General features: G+C 69.6%; 2 protein-coding genes across 5 annotated transcripts in view; both read right to left on the bottom strand.

Moving 5' to 3' along the window:
* Positions 1–1,320: 1,320 nt before the first annotated feature.
* Positions 1,321–8,893, bottom strand: LOC120388726 (olfactomedin-like). Its single transcript, XM_039510755.1, has 5 exons — positions 8,557–8,893; positions 8,126–8,278; positions 6,587–6,799; positions 2,993–3,140; positions 1,321–2,231 (listed from the first exon to the last, which is right to left on the bottom strand). Exons 1-5 carry the CDS (start codon positions 8,620–8,622, stop codon positions 1,438–1,440), a joined length of 1,374 nt encoding a protein of 457 aa, XP_039366689.1. The 5' UTR covers positions 8,623–8,893; the 3' UTR covers positions 1,321–1,437.
* A 3,433-nt stretch (positions 8,894–12,326) lies between these two features.
* Positions 12,327–18,992, bottom strand: part of AXL (AXL receptor tyrosine kinase) — a 54,421-nt gene continuing 47,755 nt past the window's right edge. For all 4 annotated transcript variants that reach the window (XM_039510219.1, XM_039510217.1, XM_039510218.1 and 1 more), the window contains 4 exons: positions 18,554–18,664; positions 18,179–18,338; positions 14,527–14,663; positions 12,327–12,858 (listed from right to left, as the gene is read on the bottom strand). In XM_039510219.1, coding sequence (XP_039366153.1) covers positions 12,369–12,858; positions 14,527–14,663; positions 18,179–18,338; positions 18,554–18,664 — 898 coding nt within the window. In that variant the 3' untranslated portion in view covers positions 12,327–12,368. The remainder of the gene's footprint in view (positions 12,859–14,526; positions 14,664–18,178; positions 18,339–18,553; positions 18,665–18,992) is intronic.

Here is an 18,992-nt window from a genome sequence, read left to right as displayed (position 1 = left end):
CGAGCCCTGGGTGGATTAATTCTTAGTGCATTTCCCATTGGCCGAGCCCTGGGGGATTTATTGTTAGTGCCGAGCCAGGGTATGTTTGGTTTGCTCCGGCAATGCAGCCCTGCACGACTCACCGCGCCGCCTGGCCCAGTGGCAGGACGGCCAGTGGCTTTAACCCAACCCGGCCCCCACGCTGGGCAGGCGAGGGGCACTGGCCTGCGCCGTGCGCGAGACGCAGGGACCATCCCTCCCCGGCCCTGGGCGCGGCGCTCGGTTACTGCTCTGAGTGACACCACAAACGGGGGCTGCGGTCACATGATCACGTTTATTCGCTACCAGGAAGTTCTAGGCAAAATCAGGCTCCGGTGGGGCCTCAGAAAACGCAAGAGAAGCGGAATCGCTAACCCCCAATCCCGGGAGCCCAACTGGTCCTGGCTGTAACGCCAGTGAGGCAATGGGATGAATGGAAACCCAAGAGAACAATGACCCGGAAACCCCAAAGGTCTGATTGTCCGTTCTGGTCCCTTTGCCCCAATCCAGCCGTGGGCAGGGGACTTAGGGTAAAGGGGGATCGGGAGCTGAGATCGCAGCCCCACCCGCGCTTGCATTGCATGGGGTGGCAGAAACCCGATCGGGGCAGGAGGCAGAGTCCGGGAGCCGGGAGGGGGAATCTCCCTTGGCCCTTGAGCAAACTTAGTTCTAGCCAAGAGGTTTAAGAGAAAAAAAATCACATTGGTTGGCTCTAGTGATGCAGCTGGAGGTGGGAGAGGAGGAAGCCGGGCAGTGGCTGGGGAAGAGGGCAGGAAGGAGTGAAAGGATCCGGGGAGCAAGGGGCAGGGAAGGGGGGGAATGAGGTGGGGGGGGGGAAAGGGAAGGGGTGGATGGGAGCTTGCAGGCGAATGAAAGGGGGGAAAGGAGGCGGGAAGGGGATGGAGGAACGGAGGAGGCTGAGCCGGAGGAGGATGGAGGAACGGAGGAGGTGGGAAGGGGATGGAGGAACGGAGAAGGTGGAATGGGGATGGAGGAATGGAGAAGGCTGGGCCGGAGGAGGCGGAGGGGGATGGAGGAACGGAGAAGGCTGGGCCGGAGGAGGCGGAGGGGGATGGAGGAACGGAGAAGGCTGGGCCGGAGGAGGTGGAGGGGGATGGAGGAACGGAGAAGGCTGGGCCGGAGGAGGATGGAGGAACGGAGGAGGTGGGAAGGGGATGGAGGAATGGAGAAGGCTGGGCCGGAGGAGGCGGAGGGGGATGGAGGAACGGAGACGGCTGGGCCGGAGGAGGCGGAGGGGGATGGAGGAACGGAGAAGGCTGGGCCGGAGGAGGCGGAGGGGGATGGAGGAACGGAGAAGGCTGGGCCGGAGGAGGCGGAGGGGGATGGAGGAACGGAGAAGGCTGGGCCGGAGGAGGCGGGAGGCCGGCCCGCGCCGGGAGCTGGCCGTGCGGCCGGGCACTAGGGCCGGAAGAGGACGTCGTAGCGAAGCAGGTAGCCATCGCTGAACATGTAGAGCTTGTGGTCAGTGGGGTTGTAGCTCAGCGACCGCACGACGTCCGTCACCTTGTCCAGCGGCAGGCTGAGGCGGCTCTCCCGGCCGGTGCGGGTGTCGTAGGCGTAGAAGATCTCCTCGCGGCGGGTGCTGACCGCCCGGGTGGCGTACAGCACCCCGCACACCATGAAGGCGTTGGTGGCCGCCGGCTTGTACTGGGAGGTCTGCCAGGTCTTCTCCAGGGCCAGCGAGCCGGGGCCGAGGCGGCCGATGACGATGTCGCCCTCGCTGTGCTCGGTGGCGTAGAGCACCCAGAGCCCGCGCTCGTCGGCGGCCAGGTCGAGGCCCTGCCAGCTGGTGCCCGCGTAGGAGAAGCGGTTGTTGAAGGTGGCGTTGGGCACCGCCTTGCGGTCGACGGCCCCGCTCTCCAGGTCCAGGCGGCAGAGGTCCCGCGCGTTGTAGCAGTTGTAGTAGAAGGAGCCGTTGTAGAGCGCCGGCCCGGCCCCCTGCCCGAAGCCCGTGATCAGCTGGTCCGTGGGGTTCCGGGCCAGCAGCAGGTCCTGGTAGGAGCCGTAGAGACGCACCGAGTCCAGCCGCCGGCCGTCCAGGTTCAGGGGGGCCACCCAGTAGCGCTCCTTCCGCCCGGCGCGCAGGGCCGACTCCTTGCCCCAGGCCCCGGCCTTGTAGCTCGCGCCCCGCCAGTTCAGCTGCACCACCGTGGGCTTGCCGATGCGCCAGATCCCCTGGTGGTCGCACGTGCCTGGGGGGATGGGGAGTCACATGGGTTAGATGGGGGGGGTCCAGTGGTGAGAGTGGGGCGGGGAGCCAGGACTCCTGGGTTCTCTCCCCGGCTCTGGGAGGGGAGTGGGGTCTAGTGGTTAGAGCAGGGGCTGGGAGCCAGGACTCCTGGGTTCTCTCCCCGGCTCTGGGAGGGGAGTGGGGGCTGGTGGTTGGAGCTGGGAGCCAGGACTCCTGGGTTCTCTCCCCGGCACTGGGAGGGGAGTGGGGTCTAGTGGTTAGAGCAGGGGCTGGGAGCCAGGACTCCTGGGTTCTCTCCCAGCTCTGGGAGGGGAATGGGGTCTAGTGGTTGGAGCTGGGAGCCAGGACTCCTGGGTTCGCAGCCGGCTCTGACAGGAGTGGGATTCAGGCCAACCAGTGGGTGAAACGATTCAGAGGAAACCAGCCTCGCCTGCTGGCCCCTGAGCCATGTCTGAAAGCCCTGGATTTGCTGACACTCTCCCTGCCTCCCTTCATCTCCATCCTCCTCGGCCTCCTCTTTCCGTCTGGCCCCCAGCCCCTCAGCGTCTGAGCCCCTCACAGCTCCCCGGGGGGGCAGCCAGGGCTGCTAGCCCCACTTCTCAGACGGGACCCTGAGGCACAGAGCGACGCGGTGCCGTGTCGGTCACACGGGGGCTCTGGGGCAGTGCCGGGGCCCACGCCGAGAGCCCGAACCATGGGGCTGTGCCCCCTCGAGGGGCCCCGGAACCCCCAGCCCAGCGAGCGCCCCTGGGAGGGACTCACCCATCGGCGGCTGCCGTCCCAGCAGGGGCTTGTCCTTCTGACACTCCGCCAAGCGCTGCCTGAGCGCGGTCAGCTCCTGCCTCATGGCCACCACGTGGTGCTTGTCGTAGGACTCCAGGGCGCTCACGGTGACCGACATGTTCTGGAGCTGCAAGGAACAGGGCAAGCGTCAGCCCTTCCCCACGGGGCCTGGGCGCCCCTCTCCGGCGGAAGCAGGGCTCCAGGCACCCCCTCGCTGGATCCCCCCGGTGCCCAGCCTCCCGCCCTGCCCGGTGCCCCCTTAGCCACCCAGCTCCGTCGGACGCCCCCGCCCCAGAGCAGCGGCTCTGACAGCGGCGAGCTCGGAGCAGTTTTCCACCCAGCCAGATGTCACCAAAAATGCCCCGTCCCCGGCCGGCCCCCTCGCTTAGCCAGTAACTCCAGGTCACGCTCCAGGACACGCTGCAGATAGTCGCCCTCCGGCGCCTCGTGGCCACGTGCCCCCGAACTCTGAAGCAGGGGGGACAGGGAAACCCAGCCTGGAGAATAGCTGGGAAGGCGTCTAGTGGCCCCCCCAGCCCGTGGCCCAAATCCCCACAAGAGCTGGGGGGAAATTGGGTCCCAAACTTTTTTCTAGGGGAAAAAATGCAGATTTGGCAAAACGCCAAAACATTTCGTGAATTTGCATCGGTTTTGCCAAATTGTTTCAGCTGGAAAACCCCCCCCCCGACCCCGAAACAATTCCGAGCCGCCCGGCCTGGGTCGTGTTTGGGGGTTTCAACGGGCCTCTGTTGAGAACCAGCCTTCGCTCTAACTTACCCCACGGCAAAGGGTTAAAAAGGCCCCATAACGAAACGAAAGGGGAACAAGCAAAACGTTTCGTTCAGCCCCAAATAAATCCCCCCCCGCACAACTTTTCGATGCACCAAACAGCACAAAACGATTTGTTTTCGGTTCGACGCAAAACGACTGTTCTTCAGAGAACCCAAATATCCGGGATTTGCACAGCTCGGCCCTGGTGCCGGCCCCGGTGCTGTGCTGGCCGGCGGCCCCGCCCGGCCAGGCGCTCCCAGGAGGTGGCTGTCCCGGGTGCTCGGCCCACGCTGGCCGCTGTGCCGGGCGATCCCCGCGGGGGTCCCACGCGTGTTGGAGCGTGTCCCGCCCGAGGCTCGGAAATGAACTCGGCCAGCGAGACCACGGAGGATGGTGAAATAGAACCGGTTTTATTGCAGTTTGTTTCTTTGGCCGCGGCTAACGGGACGCTGGGACGGCGCTAGGGACATGCAGGCAGCGGGGGGGTGGGGGGGGGCAGAGCATGCAGGGAAATACAAGGGAGCAGGGGCGCTTTCACGGGGTAGGCCGCCTTGGGGCCGCGTTTCTCCCTGGCGGAGGGGGCCAGGCCCCGGCTGGGTGTAGCCCACGACAGGGTGGTCCAGCGCTGGGACTCCTGGGGGAGTTCGGGATTTCAGTGGCAGCTGGACCCTGGCGGTGGGGTCACATTTCCCTGCTGCAGCCAGGCCCGGGAACGACTTCGCGACCGCCTGGGAGTCGCCAGAGCCCGCCAAGCCTTGGGGTGTGGCCAAAACTATGCCACGCCCCCTGGGGGTGGGACAAAGGGAGAGGCAACTGTCAATCACTGGCCCCGATTAACCCTTCCTGGATTTCCAGGGCCGGGTGCCACACGGGGAGAGCCGGGGGCGGGAAGCTCAGCTCCACTTGACGAGCTCGGCAGCAGATTCGGGGGGCGTCCGAGCCCGTGGGCGGGTGGCCGATGGCCTCCGGGGGGCGAGGATCCCAGTCCCCCTGTGCCAGCCTCACCCTTCCGCCCCGGGGCCCGGCTGGCTGGCGGCTCACTGCGGCTTCCAGCAGGCGAAGGACCTCTTGTGAGACCTCCTGTCCCAGCGCCGGGGGGCCAGGATGACGTAGTCCTCCCTGGGCTCGCCCCGCCCCTGGGGGGCGGCCAGGAGCTCGCAGGCCCGGGCCCGCTGGGTCCGGCGCAGCAGGTAGATGAGGGGGCAGTTCCAGCGCCGGTCGATGAGGGACTTGCCCCGGACATTGACGAAGGGCAGGACGTAGTTGGTGGGGCGGCAGAAAGTCACAAAGAGCTGAAAGACCAAGATACGGGGCGGGGGTCAAGGGCGCCCGGGGCGAGGGGGCTGCAGGGCGCAGGGTTTGCCGGCGTCAGGCTGGAGACGTCTGCGGGGAGGGGGCAGAGCAGCGCAGGCCCCACCGGGCCATGGAGGAGGCTGTCGAAAGGGCGGGAATCCTGCCGGGTCCCAGCGGGGCCCTGCCCTCGGGCCGCCAGGCTCCGGCCAACGGCCCCGCCACGCGTTTCTCGTTCTCGGTAGCAGCAAGACTCCGTGCGGCCCGTCCCTGGAGAAACAGGACTGCTCCTCCCAACAGCCACAGAGCGAACTCGGCCCGGCCCAGCCCCGGCCCCGGCCGAGCCTCCCACCGCCCACCAACACCAGAGACTCGCCCCAAAGGGGACAGGGGCCTAGAAACGGGGTCGCCCTGTCCGGCGTCCTCCGCAGAGGGGGCTGCCCAGCCGGCAAGGCAGGATCCTCAGCCAGGCTCTTTGAACATGGACCTGACCCGGATGAGGAATGAATCGGGTACGCGGAGGTTAACCCTTTGTTGTAACTTTGCCTGTCTGTGGGGGGCTGGGGGGAATTACATTTCTAGCCCTGGCGCTTGCGAGGAAAAGCTTGAAAATGTGACTTGAGCAGAACCAACGGAGCAACACTGCCTGGGTCTGCAGGGAGCCTGAGCCCGTCGCTGGGTGGGGGGAGCTGCCCCGAGTGTGAGTGACGCTGCCTGGGTCTGCAGGGAGCCTGAGCCCGTCGCTCGGTGGGGGGAGCTGCCCCGAGTGTGAGCGACGCTGCCTGGGTCTGCAGGGAGCCTGAGCCCCTCGCTGGGTGGGGGGAGCTGCCCTGAGTGTGAGTGACGCTGCCTGGGTCTGCAGGGAGCCTGAGCCCCTCGCTGGGTGGGGGGAGCTGCCCTGAGTGTGAGTGACGCTGCCTGGGTCTGCAGGGAGCCTGCGCCCGTCGCTGGGAGCAGGTGTTGACCCGTGTGTGTGCAGGCGACCACATGGCTCTGGTGGGGCCCCACACATGGGGGGAGAGGCCGGGGCTGAGTTCTCCCTGCTGCGGGCGGGATCCAACCCCCGCTGCAGCCCCGGAAGGCCGGCCTGGCAGTGGGCCCCGTGCCAGCCCCCAGGAGGGTGGGGTCGGTGTTGAGGGCACTTCATGGCATCAGTCCCACCCTGACAGGGGCTGCTCTGGAGTGGGACCCTCCTCTGGGGTGGGGCTCACCTGGATTGTCCCCTGGGCGTGGCCTGTGTCGGGAAAGGAAGCGATTGGCCGCAGAAGAGGCGTGAGAGAGCGACACGCGCCCTTCCCAGCTTGCAATTGGCTGGTTCTTCCTGCCACTCCACGCTGCGGGGAATCCCTCCCCCCCAACACGAGGGCCAGCCGGGGGTCTGAGCGCGGGCGGGAATCAGGGGTCGCCCCGAACGCCCCCACAGTCCGTCTCCCGCCCCCGGGCCAGCCTGTGTCTGATCCACACGGGATCTGAGCCCAGCCCTGCCAGAGCCCGGCCCCGCGAGCCGCTCACCTCCCGGTGCACCACCTCCACCGTGGTGTCGCTCCCGTTGAGGGAGGAGCGGAGGTGGCCCACGAAGGACTCCATCTCGCCGATCTCCTTCCGCAGCTCCTGGAAGTCCAGCTCGGTGGGGGTCAGGTCGCCCGTCTCCAGCAGCTGCAGCCGGCGGCTGGCGTTCTGCAGCTTGGCCTCGTACCACGCCAGGCGCTGCCCGTATTCCTGGAGCTGCCAGGGGAGGAAGTAAAGACCCAGGGAGGGGGTGTCAGACCTCATCTGGTGTAAATCCACATTACTCCCCTGGGTCAGAACCAGCCCTGACCCCACTGCAGTCGGGGGTGACTCCGGATTAACACCGCAGCAGCTGAGATCAGAACCCAGCCCTGACCGCACTGCAGTCAGGGGTGACTCTGGATTAACACCACAGCAGCTGAGATCAGAACCCAGCCCTGACCGCACTGCAGTCAGGGGTGACTCTGGATTAACACCACAGCAGCTGAGATCAGAACCCAGCCCTGACCGCACTGCAGTCAGGGGTGACTCTGGATTAACACCGCAGCAGCTGAGATCAGAACCCAGCCCCGGCCCTACTGCAGTCGGGGGTGACTCCGGATTCACACTGGAGCAGCTGAGATCAGAACCCAGCCCTGACCGCACTGCAGTCGGGGGTGACTCCGGATTCACACTGGAGCAGCTGAGATCAGAACCCAGCCCCGGCCCTACTGCAGTCGGGGGTGACTCTGGATTCACACCCGTGTTACTCCCTGGGGGAGGCTGGATGTGGGGGGAGCTCCCCGCCCGTCTCGGTCACACCCACCGGCTGGGCAGCAGAAATCTGGGGAACCAAGACACAAAGCCCAGATTCCCCTCGAGCCAGGACAGAGTCAGCGGCGAGATCCCCGGGGAGGGAGTTCGGGGGAAAGGTTCCCTTCCGCGCCTGGGTCAGTTTCACTAACGACATTGACGAGAACCGTCCAGCGGCCGCCGCCCAGCGCCGGAACAGGGGGCGCCCGGAGCTGGGGGGGCAGGGCTGAGACTGACGGGGCGGGGGTGTCTCGCTCCGGTGGGCTGAGTCTGGGCCCCGGCGAGTCCCGGGACGACGTTGTTCGTTGTTCCCTTGGGCTTGGCCTTGGCACTGAGACGCTGGGAGCCCGGAGCCCCGGGGAGGGGGGAGAGCGGGGGCAGGGGACGCTTGTTTGGCGAGTGATTCGCTAGTGGCAAGAAATGGGCTAAAATTGGCCCTCGGCGGCCAGGGCCAGAGCCAGAGCCAGGGCCAGGGCCAGGGGCGCCCCCCCCCCGACGGTGCCGAGAGCCAGGCCAGCAGAGGGCAGCTGTGCCACACGCAGCCCAGGCCTTGCACCAGGGCTGAGTGCCCCGAGAACGGCTGCTCCAGGGCGGCTCTGTGGGCCCCAACCCTTGCGTAGCCTGCCCTGACCAGGACCAGCCCCAGGGCCGACGCTGCCCTGGCCCAGGGGGGAAGGAATTCGCCCGAGGTCACGCAGAGCTGGGGCCCCTGACCCCTCGGTTCTCCCCCCGTCCCCTCCCCGGCCTCACCTTCTCCATCTCCCGCTGCACACGCAGGGTCAGGTTGCGGGCGGACGTCTCCAGCAGCTCGATCCGCCGCAGGGGGAAGGTGTCGTCGGGCAGGATGACGGTGCAGACGCAGTGACCGCTGGCGTCCATCACGCTGCTCAGATTCTGCACGGCCTGGAAGGGGGAGCGGGGAGCAGGCGGGACCCGTTACCCAAGCGTCACGTCTCATGTCCCCTCCCCGAAGCACCACGGGAATGCAGCCACTTCTGGGGAGGAGCGTGTCAGAGGGTGCAGCGGCCGGGGCAGAGGGGATCGGGGCGGGCGGAGGGGAAACCCAGGGGACATTTCATGGGCACGCAGCACGGCCAGGTCCCGGCAGGATTTCACCCATGTCCAAGGCGGGCAGGTGATTTCAGCCTCCGGGCCGCCCTGGCCCTGGCAAAGATACTCACGGAGGCAGCCGTCCAGCGCAGGAGCGGGCAGCCCGCCAGGAACAGGGCGAGTACGATGGTGGCCATGGCCCGTCTGTGCCACCCCCGGCGCCCCCAGGGGCTTTATATCGGCAGCGGAAGGTGCGGCAGGCCTGCGCGTGACGGGGGGACCGGCTGGCAATCGCCACTCACTAGCCGGGCGACCTGACACTGATCCCTAAATTGGCTGGTGTCAGGTTGATTTGTTCAGCTCGGTGATTGATGGGCTGCCTGTGCCAGCGAGATAGCGGGGCAGGGGGATTAACGGGGGAGGGGGTGTCTCATGCCCAAGCAAGAGAGGCCTGAGCCCTGGGGGTGACCTGATGGGAACCGGGGGGTGGGGGGGAGGGGTGCTGCAGGGGGTGCTAAGGAGCCAAGGCTGGAGCGGGCTAGCAGGGGCTGCAGGTCAGGAGTGAGGGGCACCAGCAGAGCTGCAGGGGGCAGGGCTGGGTTAGCAGGGGCTGCGGGTCGCGAGTGAGGGGCACTGGCAGGGCTTGGGGGGCAGAGCTGGGCTGGCAGGGGGCTGTGGGTCAGGAGTGAGGGGCACCGCAGATCTGGGTGCAGGGGGGAACCCAGAGCTGGGGTAGCAGGGGGCTGCGGGTCGGGAGTGAGGAGCACAGAACCCTGAGCTGATGATGGGGAGGGTGATGGGGGGAATTGCTGTAAATCCCATTGTGTAACCAGGTCCTGCAGGAACTTGGCATGTTCGGGCCACCCCCCGCCCCCATATCAGTTTGCGGAACAGCCCCCAGAGCAAAGGGGGAGGATTGTCCTTCTCTGATGGGCCTCCACCCCCCAATTGCAAAATGTCTTAATCCCCCTGATAAGGGGAGGTTGGCAGCGAGGCACTGGGGAGCCTTTGTTCTCGGCTGGGCAAACGGAAACCAGCCCCCGTCATATCAGGACTCCAGAGCCGGGGGCTCAGCTCCCTGGGGCAAGACAGGCCATGACTCCCCGGATCTCAGAGCCGGCGCTCAGAGGCACAGGGTTAGCAGGGGGCTGCGGGTCGGGAGTGAGGGGCACTGGCAGAGGTGGGCTGGCAGGGGCTGCGGGTCGGGAGTGAGGGGCACCGGCAGAGGTGGGGGACACCCCCAGGTTGGGAGTGAGGAGCATCACTCCACCGACATCAGAACCACCCCCCTTTGCACCAGCCATGCAAAACATGGCAGAACCGCACCAGCTGTGCCGAGCCCATTCCCCGGCCCCCACTGCTCTCCTGGGGCTAGGGCAGCGCATGGCCCAGGGCAGGGCTGCCAGCACCAGACCCACAGAGCCCCCGAGGCCCCGGGTGCCCCCTGCCCCTGTGGGCACCTGCCCTCCCCCAGCAGCTCCCCTCACACTGGCTCTAGGCAGGGCTTTGGGGGCCTGTGTTTTATAGCCCCAGAAGCTCCTCCCACTCCCAGCATGCTTTGCTCAGAGGATACTCCCAGCCAGCTCCCCCCCAAGACAGACACACTGGGGCCTGCTCAGGCTCCCACACGTTCTCCCTGGGCTGGGGCCCAGCGCTGGACGGGCCCGTTAACCCTCCGGCTGGGGCAGCCTGGCTATGGGTGGCAAGTCAGTGACAGAGCCAGACCCCCCTCCCCCTGCTGGGAGAGAACCCCGGAGTCCTGGCTCCCAGCCCCCCCAGTCCCCTCCCCCGCTGGGAGAGAACCCCGGAGTCCTGGCTCCCAGCCCCCCTGCTCCCATCCCCCGCTGGGAGAGAACCCCGGAGTCCTGGCTCCCAGCCCCCCCGCTCCCATCCCCCGCTGGGAGAGAACCCCGGAGTCCTGGCTCCCAGCCCCCCCACTCCCCTCCCCCTGCTGGGAGAGAACCCCGGAGTCCTGGCTCCCAGCCCCCCTGCTCCCATCCCCCGCTGGGAGAGAACCCTGGAGTCCTGGCTCCCAGCCCCCCCGCTCCCTTCCCCCGCTGGGAGAGAACCCCGGAGTCCTGGCTCCCAGCCCCCCGCTCTGAAGCAGAGAAGGAAGCCGCTCACCAGCTCGGCTCGGCAGCGTTTATTTATAAGCTCTCGCTCGGCTCGCGCCCTGACAGGGACGCGGGTGCGTTAAAACCGGAGCTGCCGTTCCATATACAGCGTATAAACAACCTATGTACAGTTCTGTGCCCGTCCCGTCGGTGCGTCGCCAGGAACCGGCTCCGCTCGGCAGACGTGCCGCGTCCCTCGCCCGGGCCTGGTTTGCTGCCGGGTGTTCGGATCAGGGCAGCGCTGGGGCTGGCGGTGCAGCGTGGGCATCGTAACGGCCGGGTGCGCAGGCCGGCACACGTGGCATTTGCATCCGGGGGGGCTAACGAAGGCTGAATTCCCTGCAGCCCCCAAGCTGGGGGCCCCTCGTCTTTCTCCCCGGAGCCGGGCGCCCTGTGGGAGCTGATGGTGGGCGCGGCCCCGGGAAGCTCTTGGCCTCGGTGGGTTTGGGAGCAGGCTGGGGCCCGGTACCTGCCACGTCCGAGCCATGCCCCCTTTCTGTGGGGAGCCCCACGGCACACGCAGACCCGCAGCAGCACAGACGTCCCCCCAGCCGGATGGAGCTCACAGGCCGCCCTGTGCCGGCTGCATCCAGTCTGGCCGCTCTCGGGCTGCTCCATGGCCGGAGGGATTCGAACCTGGAGCCGGTCGGCAGCGGCTCAGACTGCCGTGCGCCCGGCCCGACACGGACAATAGTGCAAAAGTGGCTTCGTCTCTAACCCGGGCTCCTGACTCAGCCCCGTGTCCCTGGGCCCGCGCTGGCCTCGCCCAGGGCTTTGGCCACGGCAAAGCGCAGCCCCGGCCCGGCGGCCCTTTGTCTGAGTTCCCCGGTCGGTATTCTTGTGCTCCTGGTGGGGCCGCGTCTGAAGAGCCGCCGGCTGGGTTCGAACCTCCGGAGCGGCACAGGACCCGATGCGAGGCCCTGCCCGGCAGAACAGAGGGGAGCCGGGCACCGGACGCTGGCGGCATCCAGGGGGCGGCTCGGTCCCAGGAATCCCCCACACGCAGCGGCTCCGGGCCCTGGGGCGTTGGGAGCCGGCCCCGCCCCGTGACTCTCGTCCCGTAACGCTCCGCCGGCCCCGTGGTACCAGCCCGGCGGGAGTCGGTGGCCAGGTCCCTGGTGGATCCTGCGAGCTCCCGCTGGGGTGGCCGGCGCCGTGGGGCGACCTCGATGTGGCCCCGAGGGCCTGGTCCCGTCCCAGCGAGGGGCAGGGGCCCTGCCCTGCCCTATGGCAGTGAAACAGCTGGAGGGGAAATGGCGGGGCTGGGCCAGGGGTGGGGGGCAGCAGCCCCGCCCCGGCCTGGCCGCCCCCCTGCTCACCCCGTACTGCCACGGGCGGCAGCAGGCCGGGGCTCAGCAGGGAGACCGGCCACGTGGCAGAGGGGGCTGGGAGGGAAGGTCTCGCTGGGGGCCTGGCTGCAGGTGGGGACGGGTGGGAGGATTCGGGAAGGATGGTTTGGGGGGCCAGGTTCCCCTGTTGGGGGTGGAAGGGGTGGTGGGGACAGGCAATGTGGGGAGGAGTTGTGGGGGATTGGAGTTGGGTGGGGGTCAGACAGGAAATGGTGGGTGGGGCCCAGGATTGGGGTCAGACAGGAGATGGGGGGTGGGGCCCAGAATTGGGGGGATCCGAGAGGAGATGGGGCAGGGGCCCAGGGGCAGGGGGGGGGCCAGACAGGAACTGGGGGGGGGGGCCCCGGATCGGGGGGGTCAGACAGGAGATGGGGCAGGGGCCCAGGGTCAGTGGGGGGGCCAGACAGGAAATGGGGGGTGGGGCCCAGGATCGGGGGGGTCAGACAGGAGATGGGGGGCAGAGGCCCAGGATCGGGGGGGTCAGACAGGAGATGGGGGGCAGGGGCCCAGGATCGGGGGGGTCAGACAGGAGATGGGGGGTGGGGCCACCCCAGCAGGCTGCCTAGCCCTGCCAGTGAGACGGGGATCGGGGCCCCTGGGATCAGCCCCCCCCCAGGCCCCCTCCTCGGAGGCGGCGCAGGGCGCAGGGGCGGCGGGGGGGCCACCCGGCCGCCGGCCGCTCTCGGGGGGGGCGGGGCACAGGACGTAGCGTCCCGCCCCCTCGGCCCGGTGCACCTGGGCCGCCACGGCCCCCTTTGGCAGCAGCTGCTCCTTGGCCGGCGGCTCGGGGCCCGGCCCCCCCACGGCGCCCTGCTCCGCCCCCCCGTCCTCCATGTTGACGTAGAGGATCTCGTCGGGGCCCTGGGCGGCCGGGAGGCTCCGCAGCGTCTTGTCCAGCGCCCCGTGCAGCTCCTGGAAGCTGGGGCGCTCCTTGGGGTGCAGGGCCCAGCAGCTGCTCATCAGCTGGTACCTGGGGAGAGGGGCAGCGATCAACGGGGGGGGCCACCTCTGCCCCACAGCCTACAGGGATGGGGCCCCTCTGGGGCAGGGCTGGATATACGGGGTTCCCTCGCCCGGCGCAGAGTCGCAGTCGGGGGCACGGGGGGCTGGATCTATGGGGTTCCCTCGCCCGGCGCAGAGCCGCAGTCGGGGGCACGGGGGGCTGGATCTATGGGGTTCCCTCGCCCGGCGCAGAGCCGCAGTCGGGGGCACGGGGGGCTGGTTATACGGGGTCCCCTCGCCCGGCGCAGAGCCGCAGTCGGGGGGCACGGGGGGCTGGATCTATGGGGTTCCCTTGCCCGGCGCAGAGCCGCAGTCGCGGAGCATGGGGGGCTGGATCTATGGGGTTCCCTCGCCCGGCGCAGAGCCGCAGTCGGGGGCATGGGGGGCTGGATATACGGGGTCCCCTCGCCCGGCGCAGAGCCGCAGTCGGGGGCACGGGGGGCTGGATCTATGGGGTTCCCGCGCCCGGCGCAGAGCCGCAGTCGGGGGCACGGGGGGCTGGATCTATGGGGTCCCCTCACCCGGCGCAGAGCCGCAGTCGGGGGCACGGGGGGCTGGATATACGGGGTCCCCTCGCCCGGCGCAGAGCCGCAGTCGGGGGAATGGGGGGCTGGATCTATGGGGTCCCCTCGCCCAGCGCAGAGCCGCAGTCGGGGGCATGGGGGGCTGGTTATACGGGGTCCCCTCGCCCGGCGCAGAGCCGCAGTCGGGGGCACGGGGGGCTGGTTATACGGGGTCCCCTCGCCCGGCGCAGAGCCGCAGTCGGGGGCACGGGGGGCTGGTTATACGGGGTCCCCTCGCCCGGCGCAGAGCCGCAGTCGCGGGGCACGGGGGGCTGGTTATACGGGGTCCCCTCGCCCGGCGCAGAGCCGCAGACACCTCTGGGGTGGGGGACGGGGTGGGCCATACGGCGATCCCCCGGCCGGGGCTGAAATGCAGCATACTGGGAATGCCCGAGGGTGGGCATGGCATGCTGGAGGCAGGACCCTGGGCGGGGGGTCCCCATGGCATGCCGGCAGGTCCTGGGAGTCTAGGGGGATCCCTGCGGTGTGCCGGCAGGTCCTGGGGGATTCTGGGGGGTCCCCGCGGCATGCCGGCAGGTCCCGGGGCTCTGGGGGGTCCCTGCAGCATGCTGGCAGGTCCCGGGGGTCTGAGGTTGTTCTCGCAGCGTGCCAGCACGTCCCGAGGGTCTGGGGGGTCCCTGCGGAATTCCGGCAGGTCCCGGGGGTATGGGGGGGTCCCCGCAGGTCCCAGGGGTCTGGGGGGCTGCAGGGGGGTCCCTGCGGCGTGCCGGCCGGGCCCGGGGGTCTGGGAGGGTCCCCGCGGCGTACTGGCCGGGCCCGGGGGTCTGGGAGGGTCCCCGCGGCGTACTGGCAGGGCCTGGGGGTCTGCAGGGGGGTCCCCGTGGCGTGCTGGTGGGTCCCGGGGGTATGGGGGGGTCCCCGCGGCGTGCCGGCAGGTCCCGGGGGTCTGCAGGGGGGTCCCCGCGGCGTGCTGGCGGGTCCCGGGGGAGGCCGGGGGTCTGCAGGGGGGGCCCCGCGGAATGCTGGCGGGTCCCGGGGGAGGCCGGGGGGTCCCCGCGGCGTGCCGGCGGGTCCCGGGGGAGGCCGGGGGTCCCGGGGGCGAGTGCTCTTACAGCCCGTCCAGGCAGTCGAGCGGCTGCTTGAGGCGATGGCCCTGGCGCAGGTAGTCGTAGATCTCGCTGTTCTCCACGCCCGGGTACGGCGTCTGCCCCCGCGTGGCGATCTCCCACATGGTGACGCCGAACGACCACTGCGGGAGGAGAGCGTCAGCGCCGCGTGGTCCGGGCCACGAGGGGTCTGGGGGCAGGAGGGGGCAGTGGCCGCGTTGGGCGGGGTTGGTAGCCGCGTAGGAGGGGTTGTGGCTGTGCCAGGAGGGGCTGGTAGTGAGGCAGGAGGGGTCCGTAGCCATGCTGGGAGGGGTCGTGGCCGCGCCAGGAGGGGCTAGTAGCTGGGCTGGGAGGGGTCGGTAGCTGCACCGGAGGGGTCGTGGCCACGCCAGGCAGGAGGACTTGTGGCTGCGCCAAGAGGGGTCGTGGCTGGGCAGGAGGGGTTGTAGCCACACAGGAGGGGTCAGTAGCCACGCAGGAGGGGTCGTGGCTGCGCCAGGCAGGAGAGGTTGTGGCTGCGCGGAGGGGCCCGTAGCCGCCAGGAGGGGTCAGTAGCCAGCAGGAGGGGTTGGTAGCCGCGCAGGAGGGGCCCGTAGCCACCAGGAGGGATCAGTAGCCGGCAGGAGGGGCCCGTAGCCACCAGGAGGGGTTAGTAGCCGTGCAGGAGGGGCCCGTAGCCGCCAGGAGGGATCAGTAGCCGGCAGGAGGGGTTAGTAGCTGCGCAGGAGGGGCCCGTAGCCGCACAGGAGGGGCCCGTAGCCACCAGGAGGGATCAGTAGCCGCGCAGGAGGGGTTAGTAGCCGCGCAGGAGGGGTCCGTAGCCACCAGGAGGGATCAGTAGCCGCGCAGGAGGGGTTAGTAGCCGCGCAGGAGGGGCCCGTAGCCGGCAGGAGGGGTCGGTAGCCGCGCAGGAGGGGTTGGTAGCCACGCAGGAGGGGTTGGTAGCTGCGCAGGAGGGGCCCGTAGCCGCCAGGAGGGATCAGTAGCCGGCAGGAGGAGTTGGTAGCCACGCAGGAGGGGCCCGTAGCCGGCAGGAGGGGTTAGTAGCCGCGCAGGAGGGGTTGGTAGCCGCGCAGGAGGGGCCCGTAGACACCAGGAGGGGCCCGTAGCCACCAGGAGGGGTCAGTAGCCGCGCAGGAGGGGTCGGTAGCCGCACAGGAGGGGCCCGTAGCCGCCAGGAGGGGCCCGTAGCCGCGCAGGAGGGGTTGGTAGCCGCGCAGGAGGGATCAGTAGCCGGCAGGAGGGGTTGGTAGCCACGCAGGAGGGGTTGGTAGCCACGCAGAAGGGGCCCGTAGCCGCCAGGAGGGGCCCGTAGCCAGCAGGAGGGATTAGTAGCCGCGCAGGAGGGGTTATTAGCTGCGCAGGAGGGGCCCGTAGCCGCACAGGAGGGGCCCGTAGCCACCAGGAGAGATCAGTAGCCGGCAGGAGGGGTTAGTAGCCGCGCAGGAGGGGCCCGTAGCCGGCAGGAGGGGTTGGTAGCCGCGCAGGAGGGGCCCGTAGCCGGCAGGAGGGGTTAGTAGCCGCGCAGGAGGGGTTGGTAGCCGCACAGGAGGGGCCCGTAGCCGGCAGGAGGGGTCAGTAGCCGCGCAGGAGGGGTTGGTAGCCGCGCAGGAGGGGCCCGTAGCCGGCAGGAGGGGCCCGTAGCCACCAGGCGGGGTCAGTAGCCGCACAGGAGGGGCCCGTAGCCGCACAGGAGGGGCCCGTAGCCGCGCAGGAGGGGTTGGTAGCCGCGCAGGAGGGATCAGTAGCCGGCAGGAGGGGTTGGTAGCCACGCAGGAGGGGTTGGTAGCCACGCAGAAGGGGCCCGTAGCCGCCAGGAGGGGCCCGTAGCCAGCAGGAGGGGTTAGTAGCCGTGCAGGAGGGGTTGGTAGCTGCGCAGGAGGGGCCCGTAGCCGGCAGGAGGGGTCGTAGCCGCGCAGGAGGGGCCCGTAGCCGGCAGGAGGGATCGGTAGCCATGCAGGAGGGATCAGTAGCCGGCAGGAGGGGTTAGTAGCCGCGCAGGAGGGGCCCGTAGCCGGCAGGAGGGGTCGGTAGCCGTGCAGGAGGGATCGGTAGCCGCGCAGGAGGGGTTGGTAGCCGCGCAGGAGGGGCCCGTAGCCGCCAGGAGGGATCAGTAGCCGGCAGGAGGGGTTAGTAGCCGCGCAGGAGGGGCCCGTAGCCGGCAGGAGGGGTTAGTAGCCGCGCAGGAGGGGCCCGTAGCCGCCAGGAGGGGTCATAGCCGCGCAGGAGGGGTCGGTAGCCGGCAGGAGGGATCAGTAGCCGGCAGGAGGGATCAGTAGCCGGCAGGAGGGGCCCGTAGCCACCAGGAGGGGTTAGTAGCCGTGCAGGAGGGGCCCGTAGCCGCCAGGAGGGATCAGTAGCCGGCAGGAGGGGTTAGTAGCTGCGCAGGAGGGGCCCGTAGCCGCACAGGAGGGGCCCGTAGCCACCAGGAGGGATCAGTAGCCACGCAGGAGGGGTTAGTAGCTGCGCAGGAGGGGCCCGTAGCCGCAAGGAGGGGTTGGTAGCCGCGCAGGAGGGGCCCGTAGCCACCAGGAGGGGCCCGTAGCCACCAGGAGGGGCCCATAGCCGCCAGGAGGGGTCGGTAGCCGCGCAGGAGGGGTTGGTAGCCGCGCAGGAGGGATCAGTAGCCGGCAGGAGGGGTTGGTAGCCACACAGGAGGGGTTGGTAGCCACGCAGAAGGGGCCCGTAGCTGCCAGGAGGGGCCCGTAGCCAGCAGGAGGTGTTAGTAGCCGCGCAGGAGGGGTTGGTAGCTGCGCAGGAGGGGCCCGTAGCCGGCAGGAGGGGTCGTAGCCGCGCAGGAGGGGCCCGTAGCCGGCAGGAGGGGTCGGTAGCCATGCAGGAGGGGCCCGTAGCCGGCAGGAGGGGTCGGTAGCCACGCAGGAGGGGTCGGTAGCCGCGCAGGAGGGGCCCGTAGCCGGCAGGAGGGGTCGGTAGCCGTGCAGGAGGGGCCCGTAGCCGGCAGGAGGGGTCGGTAGCCATGCAGGAGGGATCAGTAGCCGCGCAGGAGGGGTTGGTAGCTGCGCAGGAGGGGCCCGTAGCCGGCAGGAGGGGTCGGTAGCCGCGCAGGAGGGGTTGGTAGCCACGCAGGAGGGGTTGGTAGCCGCGCAGGAGGGGCCCGTAGCCGCCAGGAGGGATCAGTAGCCGGCAGGAGGGGTTAGTAGCCACGCAGGAGGGGCCCGTAGCCGGCAGGAGGGGTTAGTAGCCGTGCAGGAGGGGTTAGTAGCCGCGCAGGAGGGGCCCGTAGCCGCCAGGAGGGGTCATAGCCGCGCAGGAGGGGTCGGTAGCCACGCAGGAGGGGTCGGTAGCCGCGCAGGAGGGATCGGTAGCCGGCAGGAGGGATCAGTAGCCGCGCAGGAGGGGTCGGTAGCCGCGCAGGAGGGGCCCGTAGCCGGCAGGAGGGATCAGTAGCCGGCAGGAGGGGCCCGTAGCCGGCAGGAGGGGTCGTAGCCGCGCAGGAGGGGTCGGTAGCCGCGCAGGAGGGACCCGTAGCCGGCAGGAGGGATCAGTAGCCGCGCAGGAGGGGTTGGTAGCCGCGCAGGAGGGGCCCGTAGCCGGCAGGAGGAGCCCGTAGCCGGCAGGAGGGGCCCGTAGCCGCGCAGGAGGGGCCCGTAGGCGGCAGGAGGGGTCGTAGCCGCGCCCGCCCGCCCGCCGGGCTCACCACGTCGCTCTTGGTGGTGTAGACGCGGTCGGCCAGGCTCTCGATGGCGATCCACTTGACGGGCATCTTGGCGATGCGGCCCTGGCGGTAATAGTCGCCGTTGTAGATCTTCTTGGAGAGGCCGAAGTCGGCCACGCAGACGTTCATGTTCTCGTTCAGCCTGCGGCAGCACAGGGCCCGGTGAGGGGGGGTCCTGGGGGGCTGAGGGAGGAGGGACAGGCCAGGGGTCGGGGGAGGAGGGCAGGCAGGTGGGGGCAGGAGGGGAATAGGACCCTGGGGGCCAGGGAGGCGGGGGCAGGGACCCTGGGGGGCAGGGGGAGGAGGAGCCAGCAGCATTGAGCGGGGGGGCACCGGCTGGGGGGGCACGTCTCTCACATGCAGTTGCGGGCGGCCAGGTCCCGGTGGATGAAGTTCCGGCTGCTGAGATAGTCCATCCCGCTGGCGATGTCGGCCATGAACCGCACCAGCATCTGCGTGGGCAGGTACTGGGGGAGAACAGCTGGTCAGTGCCCGGGCCGGGGGCTCTCCCCGAGCGGGGCCCCCGCCGCATCCCCCCACACGGCCCGCGGCGCCTGGGGCCAGGATGGCACCAGGGCTGGGTGGCGGCTGGGGCTGGGGCGGTGCTGGGCCCGGGCGGCAGCTGGAGCTGGGGCGCACCAGGGCTTGGGAGGCCCTGGGGCCAGGGGGCAGCGGCTAGGGCCAGGGCGGGGCTGGGGTGGCGGCAGGGCTAGGGAGGCGCTGGGGCTGGGGCAGTGCTGGGCCCAGGCGGTGGCAGGGCTGGGGAGGGGCTGTGGAGGCGCGGGGCGGGGGCTGG

This window comes from Mauremys reevesii, linkage group 22 (genome assembly GCF_016161935.1).
Source record: "Mauremys reevesii isolate NIE-2019 linkage group 22, ASM1616193v1, whole genome shotgun sequence".
NCBI lineage: Eukaryota > Metazoa > Chordata > Testudines > Geoemydidae > Mauremys > Mauremys reevesii.
This window is presented reverse-complemented; position numbering and strand designations above follow the sequence as displayed.

What these genes read in the sequence shown, in the direction of transcription:
- LOC120388726 (XM_039510755.1), bottom strand. Translation starts at nt 8,622, where the DNA reads ATGGCCACCATCGTACTCGCCCTGTTCCTGGCGGGCTGCCCGCTCCTG. An exon ending in TGCGCTGGACGGCTGCCTCC is followed by an intron (nt 8,279 to 8,556) that starts GTGAGTATCTTT and finishes TCCCCCTTCCAG; the next exon opens with GCCGTGCAGAATCTGAGCAG. An exon ending in TGGAGGTGGTGCACCGGGAG is followed by an intron (nt 3,141 to 6,586) that starts GTGAGCGGCTCG and finishes TGTTCCTTGCAG; the next exon opens with CTCCAGAACATGTCGGTCAC.